The sequence below is a fragment of the Chanodichthys erythropterus genome, chromosome 18, assembly GCF_024489055.1.
Source record: "Chanodichthys erythropterus isolate Z2021 chromosome 18, ASM2448905v1, whole genome shotgun sequence".
In the NCBI taxonomy this organism is placed as follows: Eukaryota; Metazoa; Chordata; class Actinopteri; order Cypriniformes; family Xenocyprididae; genus Chanodichthys; species Chanodichthys erythropterus.
Genome location: NC_090238.1, coordinates 19,593,268 through 19,617,604, shown reverse-complemented (window position 1 = coordinate 19,617,604; position 24,337 = coordinate 19,593,268). Strand labels below are relative to the sequence as shown.

Sequence of the window (24,337 nt, the reverse complement as noted above, 5' to 3'; positions counted from 1 at the left end):
AAAAATGAAAATTCTGTTATTAATTACTTACCCTTGTGTCGTTCCACATCCGTAAGACTTTCATTCATCTTCGAAACACAAAAGAAGATATTTTTAATGAGTTTTGAGAGCTTTCTGTTCCTCCATAGAGATCCAATGCAAACTACCACTTTTAAGGTATCACTTTATTTATGAAAATATTGATCTGCAAGCGCGTTCTCGAGAGCATCACGACATGCGTGTTGTATTCAGACTCACCCGTACATCCGCGAGTGTTCACAAGAGCATCACGATGTATGCATTTTGTGGTCACACTAGAGCTCACGTTGTTGGATGAACACTCTTTGGATAATATTATTTTGTAATAACAAAATAAATTATGGGTTTTTTTGCACAAACAAAGCACTCGCATCGCTTCATAAACCACTGAAGTCACATGGAGAACTTTAATGATGTCTTTCATGCCTTTATGGACCTTGAAAGTGGTAATTGCATTGGATCTCAGTAGAGGGACAGAAAGCTCTTGGATTTCATTAAAAATATCTTAATTTGTGTTCCGAAGATGAACGAAGGTCTTACAGGGGTGAATAATTAATGACAGAATTTTCATTTTTGGGTGAACTAACCCTTTAAGGTCACTCAATCTAATGTGAAGAATGAGAATGTAAAGTTTTAATTTTGTACCATAACATTCTTTTCTGATATTTCGGGCAGCATCTGTGAATTGAAACTGCTTTTTGAGAAGAAATTATACTGCTTTTTTATGGAAAGTGTGATACTTTTTTTTCAGGATTCTTTGATGAATTCTTTCTATTCATTTGAAATGGAAATCTTTTGTAGCATTTTTAAATGTCTTTACTGTGACCTTTGATTTATGCAATTTAAATTAAACACAATGTAATGCATCCTTGCTAAATATAAAAGTATTAATTTCTTTCCAAAAAATCAAAAAATCTTATTGACCCCAAACCTTTACACAGTAGTATTCTGTAGTTAAATACTATTAAATGTATTGTTGTTTAGTTGATTCTCAGTCTTTGTGTTTTGTGGCAGCTCTCGTTTGGACATGCTGGGTTCTCCATCCAGGCATGTCTATTCTTCCCAGCCTGCTCAGATGCTCTCTTTAGACGCTGGACAGGGAGAAAGACTTGCTGGTGGCCGCCATGATGTCTCTGCAGACGGTGACCAGGAGGCCCACAGCAATGCCTTTATCCGCTCAGTCCCGCTGGCAGAAGAGGAGGACTTTGACAGCAGGGAGTGGGTGATGATTGATAAAGAAACAGAGTTGAAAGACTTCCATCCTGGGGCAGAGCCCACCACCTCAGGCACCACAGATGAGGAACCAGAGGAATTACGCCCCCTTGAGGATCACGAGGAGAGAAGAAGGAGAGGAGGAGTGCACGGGATGGGTGGAGCTGAGGCTGTGGTACGACCCAAAACTCAACGTGGGATGATGATTGTAGCAGAGGAGGAGGGGGCGGGACCGAGCCCCATCCATTCACCTTGTCACACGTTGCCTCATACCTGCCCAAGAAGGAGGGAGTCGGAGCCGTTTGGACCTGATGGACCGGTAAGTCACACCAGAGTGTGTATATGTGGACGTGTGCGTGTACGAGTGAACCTGATCACTTTATATGTTTGATGATCGTTAGCACCCTGATAACAGCCTTCTGAAAGATTAAAGGGAACTCACAGATGAAAATTCTGTCATCATTTACTCACCCTCATGTCATTCCAAACCCTTAAGTCTTTGGTTAATCTTCAAAACACAAATTAAGATATTTTTAATGAAACCTGAGAGGCTTCTGTCCCTCGGTTGAAATGCCAGGTAACCAAAACTTCAGATCCAAAATAGTTATTAAAGGATTAGTTCACCCAAAAATGAAAATAATGTCATTTATTACTTAACCTCATGCCGTTCCACACACATAAGACCTTCATTAATCTTCGGAACACAAATTAAGATATTTTTGTTGAAATCCGATGCATAGGAAGCAATGCCATTTCCTCTCTCAAGATCCATAAAGGTGCTAAAAACATATTTAAAACGGTTCATGTGAGTTCAATAGTTCTACCTTAATATTATAAAGTGACAAGAATATTTTTACGCACCAAAAAAACTAAATAATGACTTTTCAACAATATAATAATGGGCCGATTTCGAAACAAAATTCGTTATATATATTTTTTTTTTTTTTGCGCATAAAAAGTATTCTCGTCGCTTTATATTATTAATGTAGAACTGCTACCTGTTTTAAATATGTATAAAATTTTGTACCTTTATGGATCTTGAGAGAGGAAATTTCATTGCTGTCTATGCAGGCCTCACTGAGCCATCGGATTTAATCAAAAAATCTTAATTTGTGTTCTGAAAATGAATGAAGGCCTTACGGGTGTAGAACGACATGAGGGTGAGTAATAAATGACATTATTTTCATTTTTGGGTGAACTAACCCTTTAAGGGGTCATAAAACAAACCATATGAATTTAGCTGTTTAATGCAAGTCTTGTGAAGAGATATGATCGCTTTATATGATTTCACAGATTTAATTTAGGATGAATGAATCTATTTTAATTTTAATTTATTGGTTTTCATGCATCTTGCACACACAAGAACCAATGAGGTTTGTTCTAGTGCTTGACGCATGAGCTTCCATGCTTATTATATGTAATGTGCAGTATGTATATATGTTTATATGTAAATAAAAGCCTAAATTAAATCTGTTCATCATATAAAGCAGTCATATCTTTTCAAAAGACTTGGATAAAAGTCTTAGGGGTTTGGATTGGAAAGACGTGAATTTTTTTTTTTTTTGGGTGACCTGTCTAGTCTAGTTTGATATATAATTTATCGCATTTTATCACACTCCAGTGGTCTGCGAGTACATCCTTGTTATCGTCAAAGTCAACATGTACACAGCTCATTTTAGTTCTGTGATGTGGCGTATCTGAGTAAAATAGGATATTTAACAAAAAAAAAATATCTGTAGCAAATCGAATAAATAGAATGTCATATCAGAGGATAAACAAATTATTATTTATTGCATATTATGTAGGCTTTTTTAGAATAACATGCAAGATTAATACTTTAAAGTATTAAAAGCAAATATGGTAATTTTTTTTATTTCACGTTGATTTTAAAAGCCTTTTAGAGAAAGACTACATGCTTCTAAGTACCCAACACCTGGCTAATCTGTACACTGGCATGGTTATAACTGCCGTTGAGAAAATTAGTGAATTGTGTTTGTTTTTTTTTTGTTTTTTGTTTTTCATCTGTGTGAATAAACATGTCAAATATGACATTTTCTGGGATAACAGAATTCACGGATACAAAATAATTGGTTCAAAAATAAAATGGTAACAACTTAAAATAAGGATTAACATTAGTAAATGCATTTGGTACAGAATTTATTAATCAAGTTTAATGTTAATTTGTACATACACTATAGTTCAGAGGTTTTGGGTCAATAAGGTAATGTAAAAAAATATTACAAAATATAAAAATAAAAATAAAAATGTTTTACAGTTGTGCTCAAAAGTTTACATACCCCTTGCAGAATCTGCAAAATGTTAATTATTTTAACAAAATAAGAGGTATCATGTAAAATGTGTGTTATTTTTTATTTAGCACTGTGCTGAATAAGATATTTTGCATAAAAGATGTTTTCATATAGTCAAAAAATAGCTGAATTTATAAAAATGACCCATTCAAAAATTGACATACCCTTGATTCTCAATACTGTGTGTGGTTACCTGATGATCTATGACTGTTTATGATTTGTGATGGTTGTTCATGAGTCTCTTGTTTGTCTTGAACGGTTAAACTGCTCAATATTCTTCAGAAAAATCCTTCAGGTCCTGCAAATTCTTCAGTTTTCCAGCATCTTTTGCATATTTGAACCCTTTCCAGCAGTGACTGTGTGATTTTTTTTTTTTTTTCTTTTCACACTGAGGATGACTGAGGGACTCAAACACAACTATTAAAAAGGTTCAAACATTCACTGATGCTCCAGAAGAAAACATCATGCATTAAGAACCTGGGGGCGAAAACTTTTGAACAGGATAAAGATGTCCAAATTTGTCTTATTTTGTTTAAAGGTGCCCTAGAATCAAAAATTGAATTTATATTGGCATAGTTAAATAACAAGAGTTCAGTACATGGAAAAGACATACATTGAGTTTCAAACCCCATTGCTTCCTCCTTCTTATATAAATCTCATTTGTTTAAAAGACTTCCGGAAAACACGCGGATCTCAACATAACACCGACTGTTACGTAACAGTCGGGATCATTAATATGTATGACCCCAATATTTGCATATGCCAGCCCATGTTCAGGGCATTAGACAAGGAAAGGCAGTATTAACGGCTGGATCTGTGCACAGACAAGGTAAGCCAGCAAGAACAGCAGTGAAAAATGGCAGATGGAGAAATAATAACTGACATGATCCATGATAGCATGATATTTTTAGTGATATTTGTAAATTGTCTTTCTAAATGTTTCATTAGCATGTTGCTAATGTACTGTTAAATGTGGTTAGAGTTACCATCGTTTCTTACTGTATTCACGGAGACAAGAGCCGTCGCTATTTTCATTTTTAAACACTTGCAGTCTGTATAATTCATGAACAACTTCATTCTTTATAAATGTCTCTAACAGTGTAGCATTAGCCGTTAGCCACAGAGCATAGCCTCAAACTCATACAGAATCAAACGTAAACATCAAAATAAATACTTTACTCACATAATTCGAAGCATGCATACAGCATGCATGACGAACATCTTGTAAAGATCCATTTGAGGGTTATATTAGCTGTGTAAACTTTGTAAATGCACTGTAATATAGTCGAGAGCTGGTGTGGCAGGGAGCAGGCGAATTAAAGGGGCGGCGCTGCCAAAATCAGTGTATAGTTAATGATGCCCCAAAATAGGCAGTTAAAAAATTTAACTTAAAAAAATCTATGGGGTATTTTGAGCTGAAACTTCACAGACACTTTCAGGAGACACCTTAGACTTATATTACATCTTGTGAAAAAGCATTCTTGGGCACCTTTAAATATCTAACTTTTTCATTTAGTACTGCCCATCGGAAGCTACAGAAGACTTCATTTGTTTTTTCCCGGAAAAAACAAATGAAGTAAAATTTATATTGATGTTCAAATTCAAAGGTTTTCACACCCCGACTCTTAATACATTGTGATTTCTTCTGCAGCATCAGTGAATGTTTGAACCTTTTTTAATAGTTGTGTTTGAGTCCCTCAATTGTCCTCAGTGTGAAAAGATGGATCTCAAAATCATACTTACTGCTGGAAAGAGTTAAAATATGCGAAAGATGCTGGAAAACTGAAGAATTTGCAGGACCTGAAGGATTTTTCTGAAGAATGTTGGGCAGTTTAACCGTTCAAGACAAACAAGAGACTCATGAACAACCATCACAAATCATAAAAACAGTCATATTAAGAATCAAGGGTATGTCAATTTTTGAATGGGTCATTTTTATAAATTCAGCTATTTTTTTGACTATATGTAAACATTATTTATGCAAAATATCTTATTCAGCACAGTGCTAAATAAAAAATAACACACATTTTGCATGATCCCTCTTATTTTGTTAAAATAATTAACATTTTGCAGATTCTGCAAGGGTAAAGTAAACTTTTGAGCACGACTGTATATGGTAACACTTTACAATAAGGTTTCATTTGTTAACCTTTGTTACCTACATTAGGTAACAGGAACTAACAATGAACAATACTTTAATTCTAAAGCTGAATGTTTGATAAAAAAAAAATCTTACTGACCTCATACATATTAATTTATTATGAAAAAAACATAGAAGTGTTGTTGTTCATAATACCTAATGCATTAATTTTAATAAACAGAACCTTATTTAAACAAGATTCTGTTAAGAAGTTTTTGACATCTTGAAAGTCACTTGAAACCGCAAATATCCCTTACTAGGTAGGAGCTGTTATATATGTGTGTGTGTTTGTGTTTAGGTTGTGTTGTTTAAGCCAGAAGTGTTATGATATACTACTAGCATTTGCTCCTAGCTGCTGAATATTTTTACATAATGGCATCACCAGTACAAGAAAGGCTTTTTTAAGCTTCTGATAACTTGTATTGCAAAAAAATGAGCATATATTGTTTGTATATGAGTGTTTGTACGCCCCCCAGATGTACAGTATATGTGTGTTATGTAAGCTTATGCATTCGTGTTGAGTTGCATGTTTTAGGGTTCTAGTGTGTGTGTATGTGTGTGTGTGTGTGCGCATCATGCTCAACAGTTCACAGCCAAGCTTAGTTTGCTCATTGGTCATATGATCACCGTGATTTTGCCAAGTAAGACATGTTCCTGGATCAACATATTTTGTTGATCCTGGAACAACATTTCTGTCTGAAAATTTAGTCCTAACTCTATCCCTACCCCTAAACCTAACCCTACCCATATCTTATCCATAAAATCATAGGGAAATGATAGGTGAATAACACTGGTGCAGAAGTAATGTTCCAGGATCAACAAATACGTTGATCCAGGAACCTGTTGTACTTGATGAAATCACGTTCACCTTGGTGGTCCAGGGGTCTGTGTGCACACATTGGCTCTTTCACAACTTGTAGAACATACATTCACCCACAAGTAAGCTTAATCAATTCTGTCTTTAGCGTTCGGACAGATGTGGGCTGGTCTTGTCCTCTGAACGAGTTACAGCACATCTATGTGTTTGTACCACCCATTTGATATAATGTATCGTATATATCTCTTGTTTTTTATTGGTGTGTTATTGTGTGTGCGTCACACATCACACATAAAAAATACAAAAAACACGTTTTTTCAATACTTCGCGTTTTAGTTTTTCCTCAGCCTGATTCCTCTTTTCCTCCACTCTTATTGGTCTTTTTCAGTTGGAGGAGGACAGGCCACACCCACATCACTCATTCCCGAGGCCCGCCCATTTGAGAAGACTGGCGTCGTACGTGTTTTCCTCCGCTACCATGGACACGGAGCACTTCCCCCACGACCCCGCCCTCGGGGCAGCGGCCATTCAGCGCAGCCGCTCAGCTGAAAGCAGCCCCGCCCACCGCCACGCCCATCGCAGACACATGCCCCTGTTGCCTGGCAACCCCAGAGCCCGGCATTCTGTACTAAACCTACCACGCCTACACATTCAGCAAATGCTGGCCAAACTTATGAACAAGACGTGATTCCCCCACCATCAACGTACACAGATGCACACATGTGGTGCCGTTTTAATAGAAGAGGAGCATGGTGCCCACTTTTGTGCCCATAGATTAAAAAAAAAAATCACTACAGAAGCTTGGGCAATAAACTTGGTCTGTGATTATGAGATTTGAGTGTGTGTGAGAGAGAGTGTGTGTATAAGCGAGATATGAGACGCTCTCTATCTACACTGAAATGTTTTGTTGGATATTTTAAATTAAAAGGATAGTCCACCCTAAAATTACAATTCTGTTATCATGTACTCACCCTCGTGTTGTTCCAACCCCTTTGACTGTTGTGGAACTTAAAAGAAGATATTTTGAAAAATGTCCAAAAGTCAGTGAGGTTTTGGACCACGTTGTATTCCATTGCATGGACAAAATCAAAGTTTTTCACATCTTCTTTTATGCTGCACAGAAGAAAGTCAAACAGGTTTGGAAAGACATGATGACAGAATTGTCTCGGGACAGTTGGAGAAAGAGAAATGATATTGTATTATATTGTATTCTCCAAAACAATGCTGTAAGATGTATTTACTCATAGAGACACTGTACACTAAATATTTTGTAAAAAAAGAAAAGCATAAAAACAAATTAACACGAAGACAAAAACACATTTTTACCTCTTTGGAGGATGTTTCTTGCAGAGCTGCTGTTTGGTGGAACGGGCACATTGACTAAAGTGACGAGAATATCTTTTTTTTTAATTGCTTTGTCCTCTTAGATTCTCATGGACACCGTCATATTCTGTGTAAGAGGACAGATGTAATGCAGGCTGGATAGTGTTGTGTTTTCAAGGTTGAATGTCGGTCAAAAGCAGATCCTTAAAAAGGGTGCGGTCACCTGCTGTGTGTTCGCAGAGGGACAGTGAGTGCTTGCTAAGCTATTTTTGCAAAGTCTGTTCACATCAATATGATTTCAGCACATATAGAACCTGTCAGATGCCACAACATGCACCTCCAGGCGGGATGAATGGCTTTCTTAAGCAAGCAGAATGTGAACTGATGGATCTCTTAATATAGAGATTCTTTTTGGTGTAGCCGAGAGTAAGTGTGACATTAATCATATACAGCATGTACAGGATTCAAAGGGTTTGGACATACAAAATAATCCAGTTGCTTGGATCCTATGGCATTTCATGCTGAGTGTTTTCAGTTTATAGAAGAGAAAATGAGTGAAGAAAGACAGAGAAAGAGTTGTCCATTGTGTGAGTTATAGGCCTGAATTAAATGCTCAGCATGGATAAAAGTATGTGGACACACATTTCTATTTAATGAATTTGCTGTTTCAGCTACATCCTTTTCTAACAAGGCTGCATTTAAGTCCACTTTTTTATGCCCTCATTCACTCGGATGTATGTCATTGCTTACGTTTCATGAGTGCCCACTACTGGCGGAACCCTTGCAATGTGTTTAAATGAAATGGCCTAAGCCCTTAATCACTTGGAATCCGCCGTGGAGCTGATTTTATTAATGGGGCCAAGCACCAAAGGTGCATAGGCACATATTGTATTCGTGAGTGTTGTTGTTCTTCTTCTTTCTCCTCCTCCTCTGCTCTTGGGTTTATGGCAACCCATAGAACCAGAAGGTAAAAAATTTGGCACACAGATGGAGGACAATCTGAACATTAACCACACCAATTTTAGAGTCTATAACTCAATCTCTCTAGCGCCACCAACTGTTAAAATTTGCACTCACATTTATGTTAATAACTTTTGAATCGTAAGGGCTAGAAACAAAATTATATTTTCTTCTGATTCCTTGGCTTGTTCAATCACAAGCATAACTTACAGTGTTTTGCCACTGTGCCACCTAGTGGTCAGGAGGTATTAAAATTGGATATTTTTGCTTATAACTTCTGTCCATTTTGTCCACAAATCATGGTATGTGTCATCGGCACCATTCCCTGGAGGTACTCAAAGAGTTTTAAGACAGTGCCTTGTGGTCAAAAAGTATAATGAAATTTCAAAAAATGCTAATAGTTTTTGATTAATTATGGATTTATTGTCAGAAGACGAAACCATTTTCATATACCGTAATAAATTTGATGGCATAATTCCAAACTGCATCTGAGGCTGTATCTTTGGAAAGATTTGACACCAAACTTTATGTGTGTAATTGTTACTCAACATTGACCTCACCTGATCAAATTGGTGTCAGCGCCACCTATTGGTCAAAAGTAATAATAAATTATGTCACAATACAAGTGATTGTATTTATGGGCTTTGAACGATTTTGCTCAAAATCGTCTCCAAATGTTTTTACTCATTTTTGCAGTTGGTTTGATGTCCCCTTTCTTTTAATTTTCTTCTGAGGTGCTTGGCCCCCTAATGAACTTGTTTTACGCACCATTTTATAGGCCTGTATGTATGCTTTGGCTGTTGTACACTTTCCTCACTCACTTGATGAAGTTTCAAAATGGTGGCAGGGTTTCCCCAAGAGGAAGTTTTCTAATATATGTCTAAAAGTGGAGTTAAATGCAGCTCAGGTTTATAAAATCAAGCATACAGCCGTACAAAATCCTCCCAAACATTTTTTGATGAATGGCCATGGTTTAAAAAAAATTATATGCTTAACGAATGAATGTGGGTTTGGTGTGTGTTTACATACTTTTGATCATGTAGATTAATTCTGATATCACATTTGTCTTCCATATTAGCTATAAAAAGATATTTAAAGATAATTATTTTATGTCAGTATTACAGAAACATATGCATATTGCTTTCAGAGCGATATTAGGTTCTATGTGAACTTAAGCAGTGCTTATCTGAGGGCAAGAAAGACATAAACACAACATCCTCTATGTTAAGACATTTGACTAATAGTGAGTTGAGAAATTATTAAAGTTCTGGAATAGAGATACAGTAAATATATTATTATATATCAAAGTGCAATAGAGCTCAAGGCAATAGGAGCGTAAAAGAAAGTCTGAGCCTCTTTCTTTGGGTTTTGTCACACATGCATTAGCGGTTTGATGCACATATGCAGATATTTGAACTTGACTATAATTTATCATTCAGCAAATGAATGTTGCCATTATTGTACCTGGCCCTAGACTTGACATTCTACATTAGTGTTTATGTTTAAAATAATAATAGTCACATTAATCAATGCATAAATAAGCTTTTGAATGCAGAAGTGCAGTGTAGGCGTCATAGAAATTAGATCATACATTGTGTTGTAATCAGGCTCGATGCAATAAACTGACATTTTTTACATACATACATATTATTATAGTATTAATGTTTTGAATTAGCTCTTATATTAATATTTTCTGTTTTTATTTAAATTTTTGTTTAAGTTTTAGTAATTTTATGTATTTTTATTGATTTTTTTAAGTATTTCTATTCAACTTTATTTTTTATTTCCATTTTAGTTTTTTATTACTTCAACTTAAACATTTATTTCTATTAGTTATCATTATTTCTAATTTGAATAGTTTTAATTTTAGTTAACATTAAAACAATAGCTCTGATTGGCTGATTGTGTCACATTTTCACAGACATACACGTTGGTTGTGCCTGGTTAGGACACAGTGTTAGATACTTCCTATGAAAAATAAAGTAGCATTAACACATTATTGAAATCATCGCTTTATCTGTATTGTAAAGTCCTCCAGCCTCAGTTTAGTTGAGATATATACATATCTGTTGGGAGGAACTCAAAAGATTGATTGTTTGTCAGTGTATTAATGTTTCACTTGAATTTCCTGCTGTAGAAATGCTATATGACTCAATGCTGGATATCGATGCATATGCGAATCATCTTCTTTTGCCTTGCTGGGCCAACTGCAACAAACAAAAACACATGAATGTTGAAACACATGGTGAAAAAACACATGAATGAAGATACCATTCATTATTAATGTAATATTGGAACTCAGTGTTCATAGCAGTTGGCTCCCATCTGTGCTGCTTTGCTTTGGGTGTTTTAATGCAATTTACCCCAACCGCTGTTTATCTGGAATCACCAATGTACTGTAATGTGTATGTTCAGAAGAGTCTGAATTGTGTGAGACAGCTGATCCAAATGTCTTCCTAACGGAAAAGATGAGCACAGACTGAATGACTGTACATATGTACACAAAAGCCTCAGCTGTAAATTAACTGAATAGTTAGCAAATGGATTTCTGCATCCCAAAGATTTTGAATTAATGAGGGCAAGCCACAGTTTAAAAGTTTGGGGTTGGTGATATGTTCAAATGTTTTTGAAAGAAGTCTTTTATGCTCAACAAGGTCTGCATTTATTTGATCAAAAATACAGTAAAAACAGTAATATTGTGAAATTATTAACTGTTTTTTATTATATTGTAAAATGTAATTTATTCATATGATGACATGCCAAATTTTCAGCAGCCATTACACAGTGTCACATGTTTAAAAAAATGATTCTAATATGCTGATTTGGTGCTCAAGAAACTCTTATTATTATTATTATTATGAATGTTGAAAAGAGCTGTGCTGCCTAATATTTTTGTGGAAGCCGTAATACATTTTTTTTTCAGGAATTTTTGAAGAATAAAAAGTTCAAAAGAACAGCATTTATTTAAAATTGAAATATTTTGTAACATTATAAATGTCTTTACTGTCACTTTTGATCAATTAATGCATTATTTCTGAATAAAAATATTAACTGACCACACTGACCCCAAACTTTTGAAAGGCAGTGTTTATACACATTTAATCTTGACATGACAAATATCTTTTTATTGGTATTTAAATTCTGTACATTTCTGATGAAGAAAATAATTGCCCAGAAAATGTAGTTTCCACACTGTTCAAAATTTAAAGAGTACCGGTTTTCACAATGTGAGATAACATATAGTTTGAGGAAGGTTAGAGGAAGTTTCACAGATTTCTTCTCTGCTTTACTGAGAGACTGTAAATAATGTTGTCTGTTACTTCTGAATCTTAGTGGTGTTACATGTCATACCATGTTTTATGCTAAATTCATTATTCACTCAAGCCAAATGTCTTTTTAATTGCAGTCCTGCTTCATGCCATTCAACATTCATGACCTCTCACATTCTCTGTCTCTAACTGAGTCAAAATATGAGCTTGTCAGAACTCCCCAGAGACGACCCTTGAGCTCTGAGCAGTGTCCAACAGTGTTTAGCAACGACTATTTGTATAGAAAAAAATGTTAAAATGTATTCTTTTATCTATTTAATAACATATTGAGAAAAGTCTAAAACCATTTAGATAGCTTCTCACAGATCAGTATTGTTATGAATCAATTTTAAAGAATTTTCGGAGTCAAAATTTTTATCATACGCTGGACTTTTTATTGCTGATAAATGTTAGTCATCATCAGCTTATCCCAGACCTGCTTATAGAAGCATTACATGTGTGAATCAGGGTCAAACTTCAACAGCAAGAGTCTTTCACGAAATAGCTAGTGCAATAAACGCAATAGGGACTGTATAGTAGACTTGTAATATGAACAAGCATGTATTTTAGGCTTTTGTAAAACCGTAACTCTTTGGACAGCTGAACATGCTGCTGTACTAACACATTCCTCTGTTTCATTGGCTCTGTGTGTGTCCATCGCTGTACATACTGTTGGCTGAGCACTGTCTTTGAGTCTACACTTGAAATCACAAATGGGCTAAATCATTTGAAAAAAAAAAAATAATTACACTGTAAAATGGACTTTTGTGCCTTTTTAACCATGTATGTTATTCAAAAAAGACAATCCTGCAAAGCTTGTATACAACCAAATCACAAGTAAATAATCTGATTGATGAGTGAGTGGTCTCTTCTCTCACAATCTGAAACAAAATTCTTTGTTTGTTTTTACATTCTGTAGTCTTATTTTACAGCCATAAAACTATATTATTAATTATATATATATATATATATATATAATATACACACATACATATACATTGTGTATATATATAAAATGTCATTCAAAATGTTTTTTTTTTTAAAGAAATTGAATTCTTTTATTCAACAAGTATGCATTAATTTCATCAAAAGTTAAATTTTTTAATGATTAAATGATGGTGATTTTAATGTTAAAGTTAATATATAATAAATAATTAAGGTTAATTATTATGTATTATAATAACTGATTATATATAATATATGAAAAAATTGTATATATAATTTTCAATATATATAGATAGATAGATAGATAGATAGATAGATAGATAGATAGATAGATAGATAGATAGATAGATAGATAGATAGATAGATAGAGAGAGATAGATAGAGAGATAGACAGATACTACCATATATATATATATATATATATATATATATATATATATATATATATATATATATTTATATATATAATGTCGTTCAAAATGTTTAAGCATTTTTTTAAAGAAATTTAATACTTTCATTCAACAAGGATGCATTAATTTCATCAAAAGTAAAATTTTTTAATGATTAAATGATGGTGATTTTAATGCTAATGTTAATATATAATAAATAATTAAGGTTAATTATTATGTATTATAATAACTGATTATATATAATATATGAAAAATTTGTATATAATTTTTAATAGATAGATAGATAGATAGATAGATAGATAGATAGATAGATAGATAGATAGATAGATAGATAGATAGATAGATAGATAGATAGATAGATAGATAGATAGATAGATAGATAGATAGATAGATACACTACCATACCAGCTTGATGAGACTTTTTTGGGAGGAACAAAATTTTTTACATTTATTCAGCAATAATGCATTAAATTAATTAAAAGTTGTATATGAAGTTGCATTAAGGATTTAATTGATCAAAACATTTATAGTGTTACAAAATATTTGTTTTTCAAATACTAATACTTATTTGAACAATTCATCAAAGAAACTTGAAAAAAAAAATCACAGTTCGTAGAGTTACATTGCAGTTCTTTCTGTTATATTTTCAGTTTCAGTTATATTACGCAGTACAATGGTTTTCATTCAATCAGCATATTAGAATGAAAATTTTAGTAAATTTACATTTTAAATTAATTTCACCATTTGACAATGGTGTTGAACCTGTATTCTTTTAAAAAACCCAGACTGTGCATGATGGGAACAAATATCCATCAGCATTTATTAATGTAAACATTTACTGAAAACCTAACCACAACTGTATCACAACTTCTCCAGCTCTTTTATAATTACTTTACTAATTTACTAAATCTCTTTTCTTGCATTGCTACAGGAGATTGCAGTGGCCGTACCTTCTCCGTCTTCCTCTCAGACGCGTATGAAGCGAGTCGACTTTGTGTCTGGTGTGTTGATGTTTGAAGATCTGAGAGAGGAGGGTGCAAAGACCGGAGGTTCTGGCAGTGACGGAAGCCCTCGCAGTAGTGAGGGAAGCCCAGAGGGTGCTGCGTCTACCCTACTTGCACCTGCCCACCGGGACCACGACCAGGAAGAGGGCTCACGCACGCTGGTGCTCGTGTCTGCTGGTAACGGGCAGGTATCACCTGGAGACGGGCAGGGAACACTGGCCGCATTGACGCCGCAGGGAGAGCGACCCGTGCCGGATGAATCTGAACCCGGGACTCTCTCCTCTGTTATTAAGTCCGAGCCCAGGCCTATCGTCATGACGTCTGCAGCCGTAATCACCAGCGGTTCTTGCTCACCGCCGTTCACCAAGGTGGAGCGCACTTTCATCCATATTGCTGAGACGTCACATCTCAATGTCATGACAGCCAGACACCGGCCGCCCGGAATGGATGAGCTGATATCTAATGAGCGTGAAGAGACTGGTGCAGAGAAAGAGGAGAGGGAAGCGGTCAGTGAACGAGAGCAAAAGGAGAGCAAAAGTGAAAGGATTACAATGGAAAGGGAAGGGGATGAGAGGAAAAAGGAAGAAAGTGAAGTTGAGAATGGCAGACAGGCTGAAGAAAAAGTAAAAGCAAAAGAAAAAGCAGAGACTGTGTTTTTAGCTGAGCCACACGATACAGCTATTGAGGAAGAAGTCTCAAGAGAAACCAAAATGGAAGGTGGACCAGAAGGTGTTGTGCCAGGAGTAGACCTGCAAAGGGAACAGGAGCAGGAAGAGTGTCCATCTCTCACCCCTGAACAAAACAGAGATGCAGAGGTGGAGGATGAGAAGGACATGTCTCCACCAGAGGTGGAGTCCCCCAATAGAAAGCCACTCGCACAGAGGCGGAGCCGTATTCCTGTGCTTATGTCGGAGGAGGAAACGGGCTCAGACAAGTCATCACAGACGAGTCAGGAGCAGTTTCAGCGAACTCGCAAAAGCCGACAACAACAGCTGGCCCGCCTTGTTTTGGAGCGTAAACAAACGCACCTGATTCGTTCTCGCTCCGCCTCCTCGCACTCCCCGACACTTTCCACCACTGCATCTGAGGATGAAACCCACCAGTCAGACGACTCTGTGAGAGGAGAGAGAGGAGCAGACGGGAGAATTAAGAGCAGAATCCCTCGGCCAGTCACACCCATCAGCGGTCCTTCTGACCAACTGGGGGACACGACCGCCCCGCAAACCCAGAGATCCGTGTCTTTCATTCAATACAGGTTGGTGGAACAGAACTGCAATTTAGAAATGATTAATTTGAATCTATCTATAATGATTCAGTTGAATCTGAGATTCATTTGAATCTCACTTAAATGTTTGGGCACACTTGACTGAATTTAAGTTTCTTATGATCTTAAAAGCCTTTCCATCTAAAGGCCTATGAATATGTGTTTGTCATATATGTATTTATATATCAGTCAGAGCCGATAGCCTTGTGGGCAGTGCAGTTTGATTGTCAGACCCTTTATTGTCAGTACATAATTCCCTTTCCTTTTTTCCAATTATTTGTGAGTAGGTGTGTCCTAACTTTTGACTATTACTGTACATTTCTGGTAGTGTACATTATTTTGTAAACTGGAGTCAAGGAGGTCACATTGGAGTGTTATAAAAAATAAATACACGTATACCAAAATGTATGATTAATATATAACTAAATAAGTATTAGCTATAGTTTTATGTTTCTCTCCAGGTTTAACAGTACTCTCTAATTGTGGGTTATAGTAACTTATAGAAAGAAAACATTTTCAGGATAATATTTTACACACATATAAACTGTAAAAAAAACATACTGTACATAAATATATACAAAATATATACACTACCAGTCAAAATTTTGGAAACATTACTATTTTTAATGTTTTTGAACAAAGTCTCTTATGCTCATTAAGGCTGCATTTATTTAATAATAAATACAGAAAAAACAATAATATTGTGAAATATTATTACAATTTAAAATTATGGTTTTCTATTTTAATATACTTTAAAATATAATTTATTTCTGTGATGCAAAGCTGAATTGTCAGCATCATTACTCCAGTCTTCAGTGTCACGTGATCCTTGAGAAATCATTCTAATATGCTGATTTGATTTATTATCAATGTTGGAAACAGTTGTGCTGCTTAATATTATTTTATAACGTCTCGGTTACGTATGTAACCCTCGTTCCCTGAAGGAGGGAACGGAGACGTACGTCAGTAGTGACCGACGAATTGGGATATCGCTTAGAGAGCCCTATCATCTTCGTGTAAACTAAAACAAGCCAATGGAATTGGCGTGCGATATTTGCATAATGCGCACCGCCCCCGACAGGTGTATATAAATAGGAAGCAGATGCAATCGCACTCTGTTTTTCGCTGAGGAGACAACTGGTGTCCGCGCTACAGCGAGGGTACAGAAACTGTGGTGACGGGACGTACGTCTCCGTTCCCTCCTTCAGGGAATGAGGGTTACATACGTAACCGAGACGTTCCCTTTCAGTCGGTCACGTTCGACGTATGTCAGTAGTGACTGACGAATTGGGATCCCAACTAAAGCGCCACAGTTACGAAACCCCTTCCAGTGCCCAGCGCAAGCTCAGCCGCCCATAGCACCGGCTGCCGGTGAAGGGGGCGAGCTTACACCGAGAGAGTCTACTGCTGTCTAACCAATACCCACTAAGTAAACTAGACACACTGGGGAAGCGAACCCGTAAGGGACGCTGCGGAGACCACTACCTACCCAATGGGGGAGGAGTTTACGTGGAAAATACACACATGGACTGGCCCGGGGGGCAGTACGCATATGGAGTCCCTGGGATGGCTCCACCTGGTAGGGGGAGACTCATCTGACAGGTGACAGCAGAGCTGGCTCTGCTAGGGGAAAGACACGGACTCGGCCCGTAGGGAGTTTTAAACCGTGGAAAATACACATATGGGACCGCTCACGTAGAGGGGTCACGACATATGGGCCCCAGCCAACAGACAGCGTCAGCGACGGATGTAGGCCTGGCATCAGACACTCCGCAATGTTCGAGCCGAAGGGGGAGGCGGAGGAACTCGACAGGGTTCGCCAAGCGGGGAACACGACTGGAGTGAAAGTATGCACGTATCCGGCCAGTGGCGGGAATGGCATTGCAAGCCGACACTTAGAGTGGGTACAACACGTCTACCGACTAGTGGATGCGAGTACACGTGAGGATACCGGCTCTACACGTAGGCTATAAAACCTAGCGAATGTGTTAGGTGTCGCCCAGCCCGCAGCTCTACAGATATCTGTCAGCGAGGCGCCATGAGCCAGCGCCCAGGAAGAGGCCACCCCTCTGGTGGAGTGGGCTCTCAACCCGAGCGGGCAAGGCACGCCCTGGGATTCGTACGCCAAGGCGATGGCATCCACTATCCAGTGGGCCATCCTCTGCTTGGAGACAGCCTTTCCCTTCTGCTGGCCTACGTAACAGATGAAGAGCTGATCTGAGGTCCTGAAGCTTTGCGTTCTATCCACGTAAACGCGCAGGGTGCGGACGGGACAGAGCAAAGCTAGGGCTGGGTCTGCCTCCTCCGAGGGCAGCGCTTGCAGGTTCACTACCTGATCTCTGAAGGGAGAGAAACCTCCAACCCTTCTTGCAGAAAGGAAAGCACGGATCCGACCGAACATGATCGGGGGTCCTCTCGACGAGAGGCGCACCATTCGACGAACAGGTTCCACTTCAACGCATAGAGACTCCTAGTGGAAGGAGCTCTAGCGGAAGTGATGTGTCTACGACCGCTTGCGGGAGATCACTCAGAACCTCCGCATCCTGTCCAGGGACCACACGTGGAGGTTCCATAGATCGGGACGCGGGTGCCACAGGGTGCCCCGTCTCTGAGTCAGGGGGTCCTTCCTCAGAGGAATCGGCCAGGGAGGGGCTGTCGCGAGGAGAATGAGGTCTGAGAACCAGGTCCGAGTGGGCCAGTACGGAGCCACTAACAGAACCTGCTCCCCGTCCTCCCTGACCTTGCACAGGAGTTGTGCGAGAAGGCTCACTGGGGGAAACGCATATTTGCGCAGACCCGGGGGCCAGCTGTGTGCCAGGGCATCCGTGCCGAGCGTGCCGCCGGTCAGGGAATAAAACCACTGGCAGTGGGCAGTTTCCGGGGAGGCAAACAGGTCTACCTGGGCCTCGCCGAAATGCTGCCAAATCAGCTGGACCGCCTGGGGGTGGAGCAACCACTCGCCCGCAAGTGGAGGCTGCCGTGACAGCTCGTCGGCTGCACGGTTGAGCACACCTGAGACACGACTGGCCCGAAGGGACCTCAGATCCTTCTGACTCCACAACAAGAGATGGCGGGCGAGTTGCGACATGCGACGGAAGCGTAGACCACCTTGACGGTTGATGTACGCAAAGGCTGCAGTGCTGTGTGAGCGGACTGGAACGTGCTTGCCTGACAACAGCTTCTTGAAGCGGGCCAGCGCAAGACGAACCGCTAGCAACTCGAGGCAATTGATATGCCAATGCAGCTGAGGCCCCGTCCAAAGACCTGTCACTGCATGCCCGTTGTACGTGGCCCCCTATCCCTTGGCAGAGGCATCTGTGGAGACCACAGCGTGCCTGGACACTCGTTCGAGGGGTACTCCGGCCCGCAGGAACGAAGGGTCCGACCACCGGACAAGGGTGCGACGGCAGCTCGGTGTCACGGGGACACGGAGCGTGCCGCACTGCCACGCCCATCTCGGGACCCGGCCGCGGAGCCAGTGTTGAAGCGGTCTCATATGAAGCAATCCGAGCGGCGTTACCGCGGCTGCAGATGCCATATGCCCCAGGAGCCTCTGAAAATCTTTCAGTGGAGCCGCTGTCCTGCACTGTCCGAGCTCAGGCAGTTCAACACTGACTGGACGCGCGCCTCGGTGAGACGCGCAGTCCGTGCGACCGAGTCTAGCTCTTGTCCCAGTTGACCTGAAGACCCAACCGGCTGGGAGCTAAAACCATGTCGGGTAGGACTTTGTACTGACATGCCCGACCCTCGAACGCAGACCAGAGGAAGGGTCTGCGTCGAGGCAGAATCGAGACATGAAAGTACTCGTCCTTCAGGTCTATTGCTGCAAACCAATCCTGGGGACGGTCCAGGATTGGCCGTAGCCCACCGCCCTTCTTCGGTACAATGAAGTAGGGGCTGTAGAACCCCGACTTCATATCGGCTGGAGGGACCGGCTCGATTGTATCCTTCGCCAGGAGGACAGCAATCTCCGCCCGGAGAACAGGTGCACTGTCCAACGACACCTGAGTGAAGTGGACAGCCCTGAAGACCGGGGGACGCCGGGCGAACTGAATCGCATAGCCGAGTCTGATAGTACGAATGAGCCAACTGGACAGGCTGGGGAGCGCTATCCACGCTTCCAGACACTGAGCCAGCGGGACCAAAGGCACCACAGACGCACCGGGGGTGGGGCAGCAAGGCAGAGAGGGACCCGACTCGGACGGCTTGGGAGCGGCCCGGAGTGGGGTCGGACTCTGCGAGGCAGCAGTGTGCATGGGAGACGGCGCACGGGACGCGGTCTGCACCATCACACTGCCGCCTGCTGGCGAATGGGGAGGGAGCTGCCAGCGTCGAGGCAGGGCCTGGCACACTGGCAGACACACCTAGTTGTGACCTGGAGTTTGAGGAAACTTTTTTTTTTGTGGCAAAGTGGGTACCGCTGGACTCCGGAGAGCCAGCGGCGGTAGATGGACAGCCGCCACAAAATCCCCCCGGCCCTCCTCCGGGGGTGGGAGAGCAGATGGAATACTCTCCCAAAGGGCAGGAACCTTCCGCTCCAGGTCGCCCGTCTCAGGGCCGAGTTTTCCCCGACCACTTGCCACCTGGGTTGGCAGAGACGGGCTGGGCACCACGTCCGCGACCGGCACCTTGCTGTTTGGCTGGTGTAGGCTGCTGCTTTGCCGACTTAGCAGGGGCGGAGGAAGACGCAGGCGGGTGCCCTCGGCGACGAGCGGGCTGAGGCTGAGCCACGGGCGGCTGGGTGGAGGCAGCAGCGGACCGCCGTGGCATGACATGTCTGATAGCCTCAGCCTGCTTCTGTGCAGCGGAGAACTGTTGGGCACAGCTCTCCACCGCGTCGCCGAAAAGGCCGACCGGAGACACGGGGGAATCCAGGAACCGATGTTTGTCGGTCTCCCTCATGTCTGCCAAGGTCAGCCAGAGGTGGCGTTGCTGGACTACCAGAGTAGACATCGCCTGGCCAACAGAACGCGCTGTCACCTTCGTTGCCCGGAGGGCAAGGTCAGTGGCAGTGCGCAGCTCCCCAAGCAGCTGTTGGTCAGGACCTTCCTGGGGCATCTGCGACAGCGCTTTTGCCTGATAGACCTGCAAAAGGGCCATCGCGTGCAGGGCAGAGGCAGCCTGCCCACAGGCACTGTAAGCTTTCTCAGTCAGACCGGCTGAGAATTCACAGGCCTGGGACGGGAGACGCGGCTCACCGCGCCAGCCAGCGGCCGTTGGACACAACTGCATCGCAACAGACCGCTCGCGTATCCCCTGGCTTCCCCGCCGTCCAGGGAGGTGAAGGCGGACGAGGGACCAGGCCCTGTACGAGCCCCATACGGAGCTTGCCAAGACCCGGTCACCTCATCGTGTACTTCCGGGAAGAAAGGCATTGGGGCGGGACGCTGGATTTGACCAGCGCGACCCCCCCCCCAAGTACCAGTCGTCCAACCGAGATGGGCCGGGACAGGGTGGAGGGTTCCACTCAAGCCCGACGCACAAGGCGGCCCGGGAGAGCACAGCCGTGAGCTCGGGATCCAACTCGGGCAACGCTACCGTCCCGGGCGGCAGCGCGTCCGAATCTTCCTCCCCCGAGGACTCAGGCTCACCTTCCGATGCAGCGATCGACATCCGATCCGCCGCCGGCACACCAAAGGTAACGGCTGGACAGTCCGTAGAGGGCCCAGCGGAAACCAACGGTGGCATGATGGGTTGCGGTGCTGATGAGGCGGCAGGGGCCCGAGGTTATCCTCAGGTCGCCCTCCCTATACAGCGCCGTACCGTCATTCCGGTTCCCGGGGCCGGAAAAAACGGTCGTACGCGGCATAGGAGAGGGGACTCCCGCTTCCTGAGACTTCAGGAAGGAGAGCCTCGACCTCAGCACCGCGATGGTCATGTTCCCGCAATGGGAACATGAACCATCCACAAAAGCTGCTTCAGCGTGCAGAATGCCCAAACACGAGATGCAGCGATTGTGCCCATCAGCAGGGACCAGGGAACGACCGCACCCAGTAACGCACAGACGAAATGACATACTGTCAGGGTTCGTCTGTAAAGCTCTTTTAGAAGGGGAAGTCAACTCACTCGTGCTGAAGCACCCAGGGAGCGACGCGATGTGTCAGGTACACCACTCCCTGACACACAGAGGAACCGGCCCAAATCGCTACACACACACACTCTTTGTGTTGCTGTGAAAACAGCAGTTTTAGAGCTTATAGCTCAGCTCCTCGGACACTCGCGACCTCGCTGAACGTGCCCTCTTCACCAGCACTGAAAGCTCGCTGTAAATCCTCTTCTGAGGCAATGTTTTAGAATAAAACAAACGAAGAAAGGAGTCTTCTGAACAGGACACCAGTGAATGGCTCCGAAGCGAATGACAGAGTGCGATTGCATCTGCTTCCTATTTATATACACCTGTCGGGGGCGGTGCGCATTATGCAAATATTGCACGCCAATTCCATTGGCTTGTTTTAGTTTACACGAAGATGATAGGGCTCTCTAAGCGATATCCCAATTCGTCGGTCACTACTGACGTACGTCGAACGTGACCGACTGAAAGGGAACCTGTGATACTTTTTCAGGATTCTTTGATGAATAAAAAAGTTAAAAAATATCAGCATTTATTTAAAATAGAAATCTTTTGTAACAATATATATACTACCGTTAAAAATTGTGGGGTCAGTCATTTTTTTCTTTCTTTTTTTTTTGAAAGAAATTAATACTTTTATTCAGCATGGATGTGTTAAACTGATAACAAGTAATATTAAAGATTTATATTTTGATTAAATGCTGTAACCATTTATTCATCAAAGAATCCTGAAAAAAGTATCACAGGTTCCAAAAAATATTAAGCAACACAACTGTTTTCAACATTCCTAATAACTGAGTATCAAATCAGCATATTAGAATGATTTCTGAAGGATCATGTGACACTGAAGACTGGAGTAATGATGCTGAAAATTCAGCTTTGCATCACAGAAATTATATTAAAAGTATATTAAAATAGAAAACCATAATTTTAAATTGTAATAGTATTTCACAATATTATTGTTTTTTTCTGTATTTATTATGAAATAAGTGCAGCCCTAATGAGCATAAGAGACTTTGTTCAAAAACATTAAAAATAGTAATGTTTCCAAACATTTGACTGGTAGTGTAGGTGCCTTTATATTTTAGGACAGGTCCCTCGCAAGATCATCATTACCTTTGGATGTCCGTTTATAAAATATGCTTTCATTCTTGCCATTTCTTGCTCGTAATGTGAACGGTAAAATTGTGTATACTGAACCTCAGATTTTGCTTATCTTATAATACCTCTGAGTGATATGACTCATTCTTTCTTCTCTCCAACAGAACCAACAGTTTTGTCAATCCCAGGATTCAAAAGTCTGCAAGTCTGCACACAAATATCCATCAGCAGCCGCCTAAACCTCAGCTCCGCCCCTCTAAAACACTTCCACCCCGTCCTCCAACTTCAGGCCCCTCCCACTCGCAGGGAAGTCGGACCGCCACACGTACCATTACTCGTACTTTAACTCTTAATGCCACCCGAAGCATTAGCACCTCCCCTCGGGGCCACGCCTCCTCTCGCACCGACAGCCCCTCGCCTCAGCGCATTCGCCGACAGCCTGCATCCAATGAAACGCAGCCCAGACCTCCTTGCCCGTCTCAGTCCAAATCCAAACCTCAGGACTCCACCCCCAAAAAGAGCAAAACCCACACATCAGCCTCATCGCAAAAAGCAAAGAAAGATCCGCCAGAGTCAAAGACTAAAAAGAGATAATTATAATGCATTGAAGGACTTGATTCCTCCAGATGATCTTCACCCTCAGCATTATCATCATCATCACAATCATCAGTGTTGGACTGTACCTCGCATGACACACAAGAGACTGGATGGACATGTTTGTTATTCAGCCAAGTGACTGCAGCAGCTACTTAATTACCTCTGAGGAGGAGAACCTCTGACATTTATACACACAGTGCGTGTACAAAACTGTGTGCGGGCGAGTTGTCATTAATGAAGTGTGTTGGACAGATGAGCACACCTCATATGCCTTAAACCTGCAAAGGAAATAATTGCTGCCATCACAACAAAGCTTCCACAGGCTCTATCCTCCTAATGCCACTGTCATGTTCATTAATACAACCAATCACATTGTACAAGTTAGAATGGGGTTTTACTGCAGCTTTAAAGCTTTTAAACACATTACGGCACATGTCATTTATTTGAATCGAATATCACTTCCCAAACCGTTTTTGACTAACATTACATTATCAGAATCTGGAAAAAGATAGCTTTATTTAAACGTACAAAAACCTAAAATGTATCAAAAGTCCCAAATGTACTGATTGTGTTTGGGACAGCCTTTTATATCAACTTCTGCTGCCAATTAATGTGTGCTAAAATTTGTATTTATCTCAAACATATTAATAATAATAAGAGTCATATGCACCTAAACTTGGTGGTTCTGTGCAGAACATGCTGACAAAAAATGTGATGTGATACATAAATCTGGTATTAATACCTAAATTTAATATCTACACAGAACTTAGATGACTAACGTTGCTGCTACAGTTTGATGTCAATCATATAATCATCTTGGCCCTGCCCACTGTCTGTGTTTCTCTCTCTGATTGGGTCA

At 41.1% G+C, this 24,337-nt stretch overlaps 1 protein-coding gene across 1 annotated transcript in view; it reads left to right on the top strand.

The window, feature by feature from the left end:
• ttbk1b (tau tubulin kinase 1b) overlaps positions 1-23,475 on the top strand; it is a 32,652-nt gene extending 9,177 nt beyond the window's left edge. The window contains exons 12-14 of the mRNA XM_067367793.1: positions 1,033-1,549; positions 14,374-15,701; positions 23,046-23,475. Of these exons, the coding sequence (XP_067223894.1) occupies positions 1,033-1,549; positions 14,374-15,701; positions 23,046-23,475 (2,275 nt within the window). The remainder of the gene's footprint in view (positions 1-1,032; positions 1,550-14,373; positions 15,702-23,045) is intronic.
• Positions 23,476-24,337: the final 862 nt, after the last annotated feature.